A 12,182-nucleotide genomic window follows, 5' to 3' on the forward strand; every position below is an offset into this window, starting at 1 on the left:
TGTCAGCATTTATAGGGAATGGCAATAATACACTGATTAGCACCTAGCACCTAAACTGTTGGGAAGGGAAAGGAATCGGGTCTTCACTGTTAGTATTTATTTAGGATGCTCAAAGTAACTTTTGTTCCTTTTCTAGTGTGGAAAAACAGTAAGTTTAACCTCTGACCCATTTGGGAAACTTTTTGAAATTAAGGAAATATGAAATGCAAGGGAGGTCCAAATTCAGGCAAATCACAGTATTGGCTACACAGGCCCTGGTAGCCTTTTTCTACATCCAGCAACATCATGCCACAACAGCCCTTCATTTCCTCCCCCTCCTGACTTCTACTGAATTATTCCAGATGTAGAAGCTTGATTAGCTAAAAAAAAAAAGACTTGTGACCTAGTCTACATTCTCCATTTTGCATCTCTGATGTATTACTGAGTTACTACTGCTCAGATTCCCCACTGAAAGAATCAGACAGAAGTCAGCATCCTCAGCATTTATCTTTACATCACAACCTGAAAATCCTTACCTGAAAAGTTACCCTGAATGTTCATATTAGTCAAAAAAAGGCATACAGAAACTCACATAAGAAAAGATGAATTCTCAACCACGAGATTCTTTATAAAAAGTTTCCATTTTCTTAAGTTGCTCATGGGTACTGAAGGAGTCATTTCACCTAGGAGAAGCAGCAATTTTGTAACATTTATTTAACCTTAAGGATTAGGGTTTGGTAATCTCCACCTACCTCATTTATCTTGTAATTTGAAAAGCTGGATCCAGATTGTCTTTGTATCAGCCATGCAGATCAGGGGTGTTACTACTTCCATATATCACAGGTCTCCTCATCACAACTATGAGCAATGAAGAAATGGGACTGCACACACACAGGATTTGGTCTTTGGGATTCTCCACGGATCTCTTTCTGCATTTCCCTTTTATTCATACTCTTACGTAAACAGCACCTGGTGTTGTCTTTCAGTTAACCAGAATTCCCAGGATCTTGCTAAACTGGTGTTTTGATTCCACACATTCACACTCGTATCATGTTGTGACTGTTTTCAGTTGTGGTAAAAACCATGCAGACCAAGCAGATCGCTAAGCAGTGATCCATTTTAAGAACACAGCACTCCCTTTGTCAAAACACCAGTCAAGGTTGACCCTCCTTTTTGGTTCTAATTAATGAATGCAGGTGCAGGCTGACTCAGTTTGTTCCCACAAGAACCTTCCTGCCATCCAAAAAATCTAGATGAACACATGCTTCCTCCAGTAGCAACATTCTAAAAGCAATTTTGAGCTGGTTCCTCTTATACACACTGTTTAACAACAAAAAAATAAGTGTCTGTGACAAGGATGTAAGGGTAAGAGAGGTTATGACTGTTCCACTGATTACCTGCAAATGCTTGAAAATATCCCAAAAGGTCAGTGTTACTTCACACTTTAAAAAGTGGTTTGTTTATTTTTTTTATATTTTCCTTTAGCAGTTAATGTTTCACATACTGAATTAACCAACTTCAGGATTTCTGAAGAATCCTAGAACATCATATGCTTTGTCTTTCAAGCAAGCAAAGCTGACTCAAAAGAAGAAGACTATTCTTTGGAGACCTTGAAAAATAGCCAGAAAATTAATCTCCGAACTAAGCATTTTTACCACAGGAAATGCCAAGATCTAAGGATTTATTTTTTTTTTATTGCAATAATTAAACATGAATTTAAGTTTGGTCTGTCATGCTTTTTTAAAGTTGTAGTAGGCTGAACACGTATATCTAGAACCAAAAACTGGCAAGTTATATCAAATGAAGTAAAACATTCCCTGTTGACACTTATGGCAGCAAGCATATACAAAAACAATATCTGAATTTTTTGACAATTCAAAGTGAAAACTAGACATTTTATTTTATTAATTATGGCCATCTTTACAGGTCCACAGCAGAAAAGAATCACCATACAACACAATGAACTCCAAAATTAAGCAAAGAAAGCAAAATTTTAATTATGCTACATAAAAAAAACAAACCAACCTTCTGTTTTTTCATTACATATAATGAGAAATAAATTTTAAGTGCTTCTGGACATGATGATGAGATAAAGATGAGGACACTTTTACAGATGTTTTGAAACTGACTTTACTTTTTTGATTTATAGATAATCTATCCATAGTTAAGGGACTAACCATTACATTTTGTCCTACAAACTACAAAAACCAGACACTAGTCAGCACTTTAAATAACATATGAATGAGCTGCATCTATTTAAAAGCTGCAGAACTCAGGACAGAGGCAGTAAAATATAAAAAAAATACAAGAGTTAAAAATCCTACTGCAAGAATATCAACTGTAATAAAAGAGAAGACATTAAAACCAGCAGCTAGTTAGGTGCCAGGACATAATAGAACCCATAAGGACAGGCAAAGAATGATGCTAAGTTAGGAAGAAAGAGTCTGCTTTCAGAGAACTTCCTGACAGACACCACAACAAAGCAACATGAATGGTGACTGTGTGGTCCCCTTCTCGTAAATAAATCAGGCGTCAAAGGTTGATCTGCAGCTAATAAGAGGCCTAAGCCTTCTCCAAGGATTTGTAGTATTCTGTCAGCACGGTCCAAGCCTTAGGAGCCATGAAGCCTTCCGGCGGGTTTTGTCCTTCCCGAGCCAGCTTGCGCATGCGGGTCCCCGATATAAATTCAAAGTCTTCATGGCTGAGAGAGTAGGAGTGGGGGCAAAAGGAGGGGGAAAAAAAGAACATACTTTAAAAGCAGACAAAGTTGCTCATATTCCTTCTGCTTTCTTGATACTTTATACATTTCTTCTTGTGAGTATAATGCTGTATAGCAACTATAATTTCCAGACATTTGCCCCGTACTGCCAGTAAATCCCAAGAATATACACCCCCTACAATATTCAGTGTAGGTAACTCTTGAGGTTTTAGCAGCACGGCCCAACTGAACTACTGTGGATTTAATTCAGTCTGTCCTTCCATTGAGCCTGGCTTGTTCTCTGTGAGGAAACAGAATTCCTGTTGAGGGAGAACCATCTACTCTACCTACTGTCTCAGCCCTTTGTCAAAGCAACAGCAGCCATCCTGTTTTGCACCTTGCCTTGCCATGGCAGGAAACCTGCCCTATGAGCTGATTGAATGCACCTGTGCCAGTTGAAGAAGGTCATTTCAGCGCCACCTTGAGAATGAGTAAAAAACAGCATTGCAGCAAACCTTAGTGACGGATCAATGGCAGAACAGAGAAAGCAAAAGACTCAGAATCTAGAGGAAAGCTCCACAACTGAGCCATTGCAAGACACTGAGTACACGTATACATATATATACATATCAATGATGTGGCACATACAATTCAAAATAAAGAAAAAAGCAGGGGAATAGTAAAAATACCTTCCCCTAAAGATGCTTCTCCCTAAAAATCAGAATTCAATTGGACAAATGCATAAATGAACACAGATCAGAATTGTTTACCATTGTTAACATAAGAATCTAAATCATTATCATTAACTTTTCAGGTATGTGGTCATAAGCAGCAAAAGCTCCACAAGTTAAATTACTCCTCACAGGACTGAGACAGTAAAAGCAAGACAAGAATGCCAGAGTTCTATCAAACGCTCCAAAGGAAAAAATTATGTATTCTTAAATTAAGTAGCAATTTTACTTATGCCATTCACTCAATTTGCAGCATGTATGCATTACTCATTCTTTACTTGTCTGTTTGAAATAAAAACCAAGTATTGATCTCAGATGCACATGCCTTAGACAGAAACAAGAGCCAAGTGTGCATATCAGAGGGCAGAACTTGGCTCTAAGTGTCGGTCTACACTCAGTAGGGTATGGCAGTTAGCAAGATGCAGAAAGCATTCCACAGTTCCCTCTCAGAACACCACTAGCCCCATAACTTTTTGATTTGCCCTCCCATACATGTTCTTTTCTTGTTGCTTTCAATTTAGGACTGTGGGTTCCTGAAGTGTCGCAACAAGGCAAAAAATCCCTACTGTACTTCAATTCTGCAAAATATGAATTATATAAAAATGAAAACGTAAGGTTGATGTAATTCCATGGGAGAACAAGTTGTCACTACTATTTATAACATTAGAAAATTTTGTTCCTTAGCAGAGAGATGTCTGCCCTTCACTAACACTGCCTGAAGGTAACTTGTGTTCTTTGCAAAGAACTATTTCTATAAAATATATATGAGGAAGTGATAAGCCTGGTTAATTCTGTTAAAAAAATACCAAGTCTTCAAATGATCTGTAAAAGAAGAGTAAGGTAAGTGCTATAAAGTTTCTCCATGTGTGGTTTTCTCCTCAGTGTGGTAGCAATACCAAAGTTTGAGCGTTAAAAAACAAAAAGGTGCTTTATACTGTCCTTGTCTGCTAAGTTTTCAGAAAACCACTCAACTTCCTCTGGTGCCCTACAAGTGAAATAAAGGTACTAAAGTTAGATAAGTCACGTAAGTCTGTTTCAACAGACAGTCAGTAAGACAATTCCTTTAGCTTCTTCCTACTCCGAGTAGCACAAAAACCAGTTAGGAATTCAAAATATCAAGAAAGAGAGAAACATGAAAAGAAGCTAAGGAGATCTACAGAAATTATAAGAAAATGAAAGAAAATAATGAGTAAGGACAATCTCAGAAATATAGTACATTCAGCACCTCATAATATTTCTAGAAATGTTTCCAAAATATTATTAAAAAGTACAAAAGTACTAATGATGCCCACTCATTATAGCAAACTTCTATTTTGAATGGATTTTTCTTTATAAAAAAAATTACTTTTATTAGTAATCACTAAAGTGACTCAAATGGAGCTTTGGCAAAATATACTGTATGTATTTTTGCCATTTTAAAAATTACGGCATTTATAATTCTCCAGTTTAATCTCTGCTTTCATATATAAAACAGAGTATTTGAATAACCACTCAATATTCATTGTCTTTACTAATGGCAAAAATCAAATCTCTTGAATACCAGAAACTGAGATTTCTGCTAAGCAGAAAAACCTTATCAGCACTGTCACCACTGTGGTGGGATGTGAACCACAAGCATTTTGAAATAAAACATATCAGTATGAATAGTTTGCTTCAGCAGAAAGAGAAGACAAAAAGAGTCATCAAGTAATTTTGTTCACAGTGAATTTTGAGGATATTAAGAGATATCCTGTATAAGACGGATTTGAGTGGAACATGAGAGGGGGAAACATTTGACCATTAAAGACACTATGAAATATAGATGCCAAAGCCATACAAATTCTTTTCTCAAGTCATATTTGAAATTACTCTCAATGAAATTTAATCCAAGCCTTTTCTGAGGATGGGATTTAAGTGCTTTTGAAATTTTTATTCAGTGGCTGCTGGAATTCATTTTCTTTGAGCCACACTGTATGCTAGTAAATGCTTGTAACATTGATTTGACCTTTTACTACCAATTGAGTTTGAATAGTACTGACATAATACTTTGTGTCAATGCAATGAAAAGCATTCTCCAAAAGAAAGAGGTAAGGAAGGCAGAAAGAAATCCTCAACAAAAATTTGTCAACAGAAAAACAGTCCTGAAACATATTACATTGAAGACTGGTATTTACTCCCTGCCATAGCATCCTAGGACTCTACTACTCTCACAGTGTGGAAAAACCACTGTGAGAGTAGTGCTCTTAAATTTCCTCACTTATGGAGGACAGGGTGTCATGGGTAGAGTAGAAAATACATAAGTCTGCTGAGCTCTCATACATCCAGCAAAAGGAGAAAAGGAATCTTTTCTTACACTTCAGATTGTGCCCTCCTTCCGTACAGACAGTATGCATATAGACAGCCACAGGTGCACAGGATAGTATATTTGGAAAGCAGTAAGGCATTTATTAAAAATAACATAGGAACAAATCTCTGCTGTTAAATAATCTTCAAATTGTTCACAGTAACTGAGCATTGGGCTCAAAGAACACTACAAACCACACACAGAAGATTAAGAATTCACAGACCAGTTCTTTCCTTTCTTTCATTTAAAAAGACTAATGTTTTATTCTCTTAAATGGATTTCCCTTTTATTTTGTGAATTTGGTAGTTATTTTACTGTAACACCACAAGTGACCCCAGCAACCATCAGAGCTCTTCGTGCTTTACAAGCTCAAACACTCTTAAGAGTAGTGTGTGAGGCTAAGATTTCAGAGACCTCATGGTTCTTGTAACATAATGAAGATATCACCAGTTTGCAAGTGGGAAATGACTGCATGAAGATGTCCACAGTCCTACAGGAAACCTCCTCTGCTGTATCTCTGAGGTGTTGATACAGTGATTGAAGAGAATATTTTTTTCCACTTCAACATTATGACCTACAAGTTTAATCTAAATATAGAACATACTACATAATAGGTTTTTGATTTGGGAGCACTGAAGATCAGTCATAATCTTGGGAATCCTGACCTTCTGTTAGAGTATTCAGCACTGTGCAAATGACCTTCTTGGAATTCCCATTTTCTGTGGTGTCTAGTGCTCTCAAGGTCTTAAGAAATTACTCTTAAACACAAGACACATGATAAAAGTACAGACCATTCATTCATAGTCTTGCCTACAAATTAATTTTTTAACAAACATATGGAAATAAAACAATAATATGATTTATTCACCCTGGTCTGGCTTCAAAACAATTGTCACCTTCTACTCAGCTGGCAAATTTCAGGTCTGATTAATTCTTGGGACAATTCACAGCCTCCTTATCTGGGGTCCAGTTCTAACCTTAAACCCTTTTTAGAATGATTTTCTCTGAATTTAAATTTGCCTTTGCAGCATCAAGTCATGACTTACACCACAACTCCTACAGGAACAGAATCTTGTCCCTTATAGCGTCAAGTCTTTGATATGTCAGCCTATATTATGCCTTGGGAATGAATGCCCCATGTCATTGAATGAACCTGCAAGTGTCAGCAAGGTTTGAATCCTAACTCATCATGAACAAACTCCTTATGAAATTAGAACACAATATTGTGATTAATATTAACATTTGCAAACCAAATCCTTTACCTGCTGTGAATGAAATTCCTTTCTGATCAGCAGGAGAGCTTAAGTCTTCTGAGGTCCTGCAGTGTTTCAGTGTATCCTAAATTAAGTATTAATGGTAATTGAGGAACTGCATTTCACATAACTAAATTAGGGAGAACAGCCAAGTGTGCTTATCTCAGCCTCCCACTATCACTTTAAAAACCAAACAAATTGAGAACAATATGTACTTAGTTGGAGCAGCTATCCTGTAAGTATGATTTGATAGTATTAAAGCACTCATGGCAATCATATTAAAGGTCCTGAGAATAAACCATATAAAGTTAAAATCTCTCTTCTTCACAGGTATTCATGCTTCATGAACATTTTACAGAAAGCATGAACAATCTGCTCCAGTCACCTTACTTATGGGTGTCTTTTAGCCAAAATGTTCTCATCAGTTTTCTTTCAGGAAAAAAACAATGAAAATTTATTTCCAGACACTTTTGTGGCTTTTTTAATTGCCAGACTAATTTCCTTTCTTAATTGAGTTTTTTTCTCAGCAGCAGTCTGTGGCTGCATTTTATAGGACTGATCTTCCGTAAAGAATTGGGAATTTCTGCTCACAAAACCAGCCACTATTATTAAACCACCAATCCCAAATTACACTTGTCTGTGGTAACTGTTTGTGAGGCCTTTTTGGCTGAAGAAACACACTGTTTTTCTGAAGGAATTTCAGCATTGGGTAGGGATTTTTTGGAGAGTGGGGGTATTATCTGTTGGTTGTTTGGTTCTTCCGCTGTTGTCTTTACACTTCACTCTGTCAGTGGTTTACAGGTCACACATTCTTTTGGAATTTCTCCATTATAACTTGAATTCTTCCTATAAACTTTTCCAAATCATAACTTGACACTATAGATCCAAAATTCTATGAAATATAAAACTGTAAAAACTTGAATAAAGACTGTAAGAATATTCATACTAGTTTTTATATGCATTGTTTCTTCAGAATTCTGTGCAACTGGAAATGCTCAAGCTTTCCACAGAAACTTAGATTAGGCTTGCTATCTGAATTCAGCAACAGCAAAAAGGGCAATTATTTTTTTTTATTATTATCATTTAGACTAAGGGGAAATAAAACGAAATTATCTCTACCTGTGCTGCTGTATATCACTTCAAATGTATTCCTCAAATCCCCTTCCTAGATCTTAGTTTTAGATACATTTTTTTCAATAATATGTTTTAAGATTTCAGTTTCATGAGGTGCCAAACCTAGTTCTAAGATGTCCAAGAAACAAATTAAAACTTGTGCTAGCTTCATGAGGTAAAATACAAATATGATTTCAAGTCCCTGGTTATTCAAGTCCTAACATTCTAAAGGGTGACTTTATTTAAACAATTTATACTAGTTAAGTTTTGTGCATCACTCTGCAAATAAAATTGCTGTGCTGCTATTACAAAGGCTTTTACATCAGTCTTTTCTTACCCCCTTTCCTCACACTCAATGCTCCATGATTATCCCTGAATGCAACCAGGATGTTTCTGCCTTTCCTTACTAACAGGGGCACATGTAGATTTCCCTTCTTCCAAGTGACTTCATCTCAAACACAGCACCACAGCAGGGCAGCATGAGGTCCTGACACACAAACTCAACAGTCATGTTCTCCAGACCGTTCCCAAGCAGATATTGGGTCTACTAGGGCAGCACACACTCTGAAGGATACTAATGGAAGTGAGAAACAAACTGAACTCTAAGATGAACTCCACAAAACTGCGCTTGTGTGGACACCTCTGAGAGCTGGAGGCCTTAAGCACAACAACCTCTTGGAATCGAGGCAGCACACCAGAGAAATTAAGGGCCTTTGTTACCAATTTGGAGGCAGGGTCAGTGTAGGTTTTTTGGTACTTCCCAGGCTTGCCACCAAGGCCATGAGCAGCTCATCCATAGCGAGGTATCACACAGTTGCCCAGTATCTTCTGGTATGTAGATGACCAATGCCTACTCAGCATCTGAGCACCTACCACCACAGGCATACAAGGAACGCTATCAGCAAGTGTTACATCTTTCTCATAAAGGCTGAGCATGAATGTTTAGGGTGTTACAAGCAAAGAACTCTCTGCCACTACTAATTCTGCAGCCCCAACTTTTCAGACATCCTTCTGGCAGTTGGATCAAGGTTCAGGAAACCTCTCACCACTAGTCAAAGATCCATCCTCCACCATCCCTACAGCTTGGGATTGCTTTCAGAAGCAGAAAGGTAATTCACTAATATCAGCAAAGAGTCCAACTGCAATAACCTCTGCATGTCTTTGCTGCCAAGCCAGGTGTGGTGCAATTGCCAAATTACAGAGGCGCTCAAGTTAGCAGATGGTGTGTATTACGGTTTCTCAAATGCACCTTCCCAAATGGAGGAGCATAGGGGACCTGAAAGAATGGATGACCACACGGGGAAAGAATAACTATATCCAGCAGCTAAGACACACAGCTCAGCTATAGCTCAGTCCAAGAGAAACCCACTTGCCATAATCTTTCATACGTTCATTAGTGATGTAAATTCTGGAACTACTTAGTTGGCTGTCAAGTCTCCAAGCCTCAAAGAATTGAAAAAGGTGCAATAGAAATCAAGTTACCCATTTCTAGAACAAGTTACAGCAATGCTTCTGTGCATACAACCTTCTCCCCCAATTTTCAAGCTGCCTTTTTCACCAGGTAAGTCGTGAATATTTCCACAAACATCCCTATTTCACATCTAAGGGTCTTCCACCAGTACTGACCCTTTCGTATTTTCAGGCAATCCTCTCTTCCCTGCCATCCTCCTTAGAGTCAAACATCACATGGTCCAGGGCTCTGCCACATTTTCAGCATTACACAGATTATCTTCAAACACAGCCAGCTGCACCCACCCAAGCTCTAACTGTCTGGAGCCTACCAGTGTTCTGTCTCTAGCAAGCAGAAGCAGTAAGGGCTCTCTTTCCAGGGAGCCTGCATGTGTCCACATTGCCATCTAGAGGATTGCTGCCACATCCCAGTCCATCTACCAACAGTGCGTAGGGTACAACAGAACAGGATAAATTCCGTCAACAGAAGGGCAGAACTGCACACTAGTAGCAGCATGGTCCATTTTCCATGACAGTTACAGAAACAGGGAAAAAACACGCAAACCAAGGCCTCATAGACACAGTGAAAGGATGAAAGGGTGCACATGATGCAGCCTGAAAACCCCGGGACACACAATGGTCTTAGGGCATCATTTCACGTTATTATTTAACAGAGAAAACAGCTATTTGTCAGCCCCTCTTGTCCACTTTCTTCTCCGTGTTGCACACTCTCATTGCTTTTCTTCCCTCATATTTGATGCACACCTGACACGTGAGAAGCATATTTAGAAAGATAAAGCAGTAGAAAGCTAATCTTAACATTATAATAAATAGTAATATTTTTCTCTGGATTTAGCAATCTGTGCCACTCTGTTCCAGAATTAGAGAAACTCCAGTACCTAGGAGAGGTGAGTCTTGATGTGTCAGCTAAAGTTAGATCAGGTAGTTGCACTGTGAAGCAAATCATGCTGAAATCAAGCTGCATTAGTGATCTAAAACCACATCTAAACACTGCCATGTTTGAGCAATATGAAATTAATTATAAAAAATTCTTTTATGTGGGCAGGGGGTAAAAGGCAGCTGTTGCTCAAAATTTTCTTAAAATGAAAATACAACTTACTGATTAGAGTCATAATAATCCATGCATTTCTTTTTCTTATTATAAGCTGCAACCCTGAAGGGTACAATTTCCAGTGCTCGGAGGCCTGGAGCCATTGTCAACACTTTGGCACCGTGGGTTGGTTCATATAGATCTTTCCCAGTGTCAGGGTGTGGCATCCCTGCTGGATCTCGCCCTACAATGTAGAAGTTAGCTCCTGCAACCATCCGTGATCTGCAGTGCCACTGAACCTAAAACAGAGACAAGGGAAAACAGTTAACAGAAGAAAATGCTCAAAATGTGACCCTGAAAATGTGCATGCGTTCTATATATTTATCTATATTCCGCATTTTCCCTAATCAGACATGATTTTTACTATGAAGCCATAACAAAACAAAGAACCAATTAGGTGAATCACCATCAAACTTATAGCTAAAACATACTATTCCCCTGTTTTATTTGCACAGTAGGTGCTCAAAAAGTTACTTCAGCACAGTGGAACATCATGGCAAGAAAGATGGAGCTCATCTGTTTCCTGGCTCAGTTCTTCCTGATCTCACCCTCCATCTCTCTCCTTTTATACAAAACAAAAGCAACTGCTTTTGGAATCTTAGTGGAATCTAGCTTTATATTGCTCTAGTTTACTCACAGCAATTTCTCTAAAAAAGCATCCTGACCAACAGATAGCTGACAAACATTGGAAGACAAGATAGGCTACTTTAACACAGTGTTCATAAGTAATCTAATCAACTTGCCTATACATTCAAAAATTACCCATGCTTAGCATTTTCAACTTGTACATGTGGCAAGGATGTTGTCCAAGGTAGAACTTTAACACTTAGTCTGTATCAATATGAAGACCCAAAGGACATATAAACTAGGTACCTAGTGCACCTGAATGCTTGGAATAGGTTTTCAGAGTATGAAGACTGACTATTTATACCATAAGCTTCCAAGATGAGAACTGATAAAGCAGCTCCAGCTTTGGTAACTATTTAGTCATATTTCCACAATCACTTTGGTATTATTTGATGTTAACACTTCTATATGAAGTGGGGAGGAACCAATATCCGATTCGGAAACTTAAGTCTTATTCAATTTTTGCTTGGATACATCAACTCACTTGCACATAATATCTGAAGTATTGTAAATACAGAGAAACAATTTTCCCATATTACTTGGATGCATGTTTCAAAATGAGTGGTTTCATAACTAACAACTTGGATTTTACCTTTTTTTTCTTATAGTTGAGTTACTACTGAAGGTAAAAAAATAAATACTTCAAAGGAAATTCTACACATGAACTATTTAATCATCAGCACCTTACAATCAAAGAAACACTTTTAAATTATTTAGAAATGCATCTCTTTTACTAACTACGGTGAGAGGATTTTTTTCTCCTCAAGACTGTTCAAAGTATTTACTAGATAAAACTGTTAGAGATGCTAACAGTTTTTAGACTGACAGTTTTTAGACTTACCATGTCACAGAATGTTGTTGGATTTTCTTAATTTCTGTATGTAATATTTTCAATACC

General features: G+C 37.7%; 1 protein-coding gene across 1 annotated transcript in view; it reads right to left on the bottom strand.

The window, feature by feature from the left end:
- Positions 1–1,643: 1,643 nt before the first annotated feature.
- PAPSS1 (3'-phosphoadenosine 5'-phosphosulfate synthase 1) overlaps positions 1,644–12,182 on the bottom strand; it is a 42,484-nt gene continuing 31,945 nt past the window's right edge. The window contains exons 11-12 of the mRNA XM_027736292.2: positions 10,667–10,896; positions 1,644–2,680 (exon numbers count right to left, since the gene is read on the bottom strand). Coding sequence (XP_027592093.1) covers positions 2,542–2,680; positions 10,667–10,896 — 369 coding nt within the window. The 3' untranslated portion in view covers positions 1,644–2,541. The remainder of the gene's footprint in view (positions 2,681–10,666; positions 10,897–12,182) is intronic.

Source organism: Pipra filicauda, unplaced genomic scaffold (genome assembly GCF_003945595.2).
Source record: "Pipra filicauda isolate LSUMZ 115617 unplaced genomic scaffold, ASM394559v2 scaffold17_size4572894_pilon, whole genome shotgun sequence".
Classification (NCBI taxonomy): Eukaryota; Metazoa; Chordata; class Aves; order Passeriformes; family Pipridae; genus Pipra; species Pipra filicauda.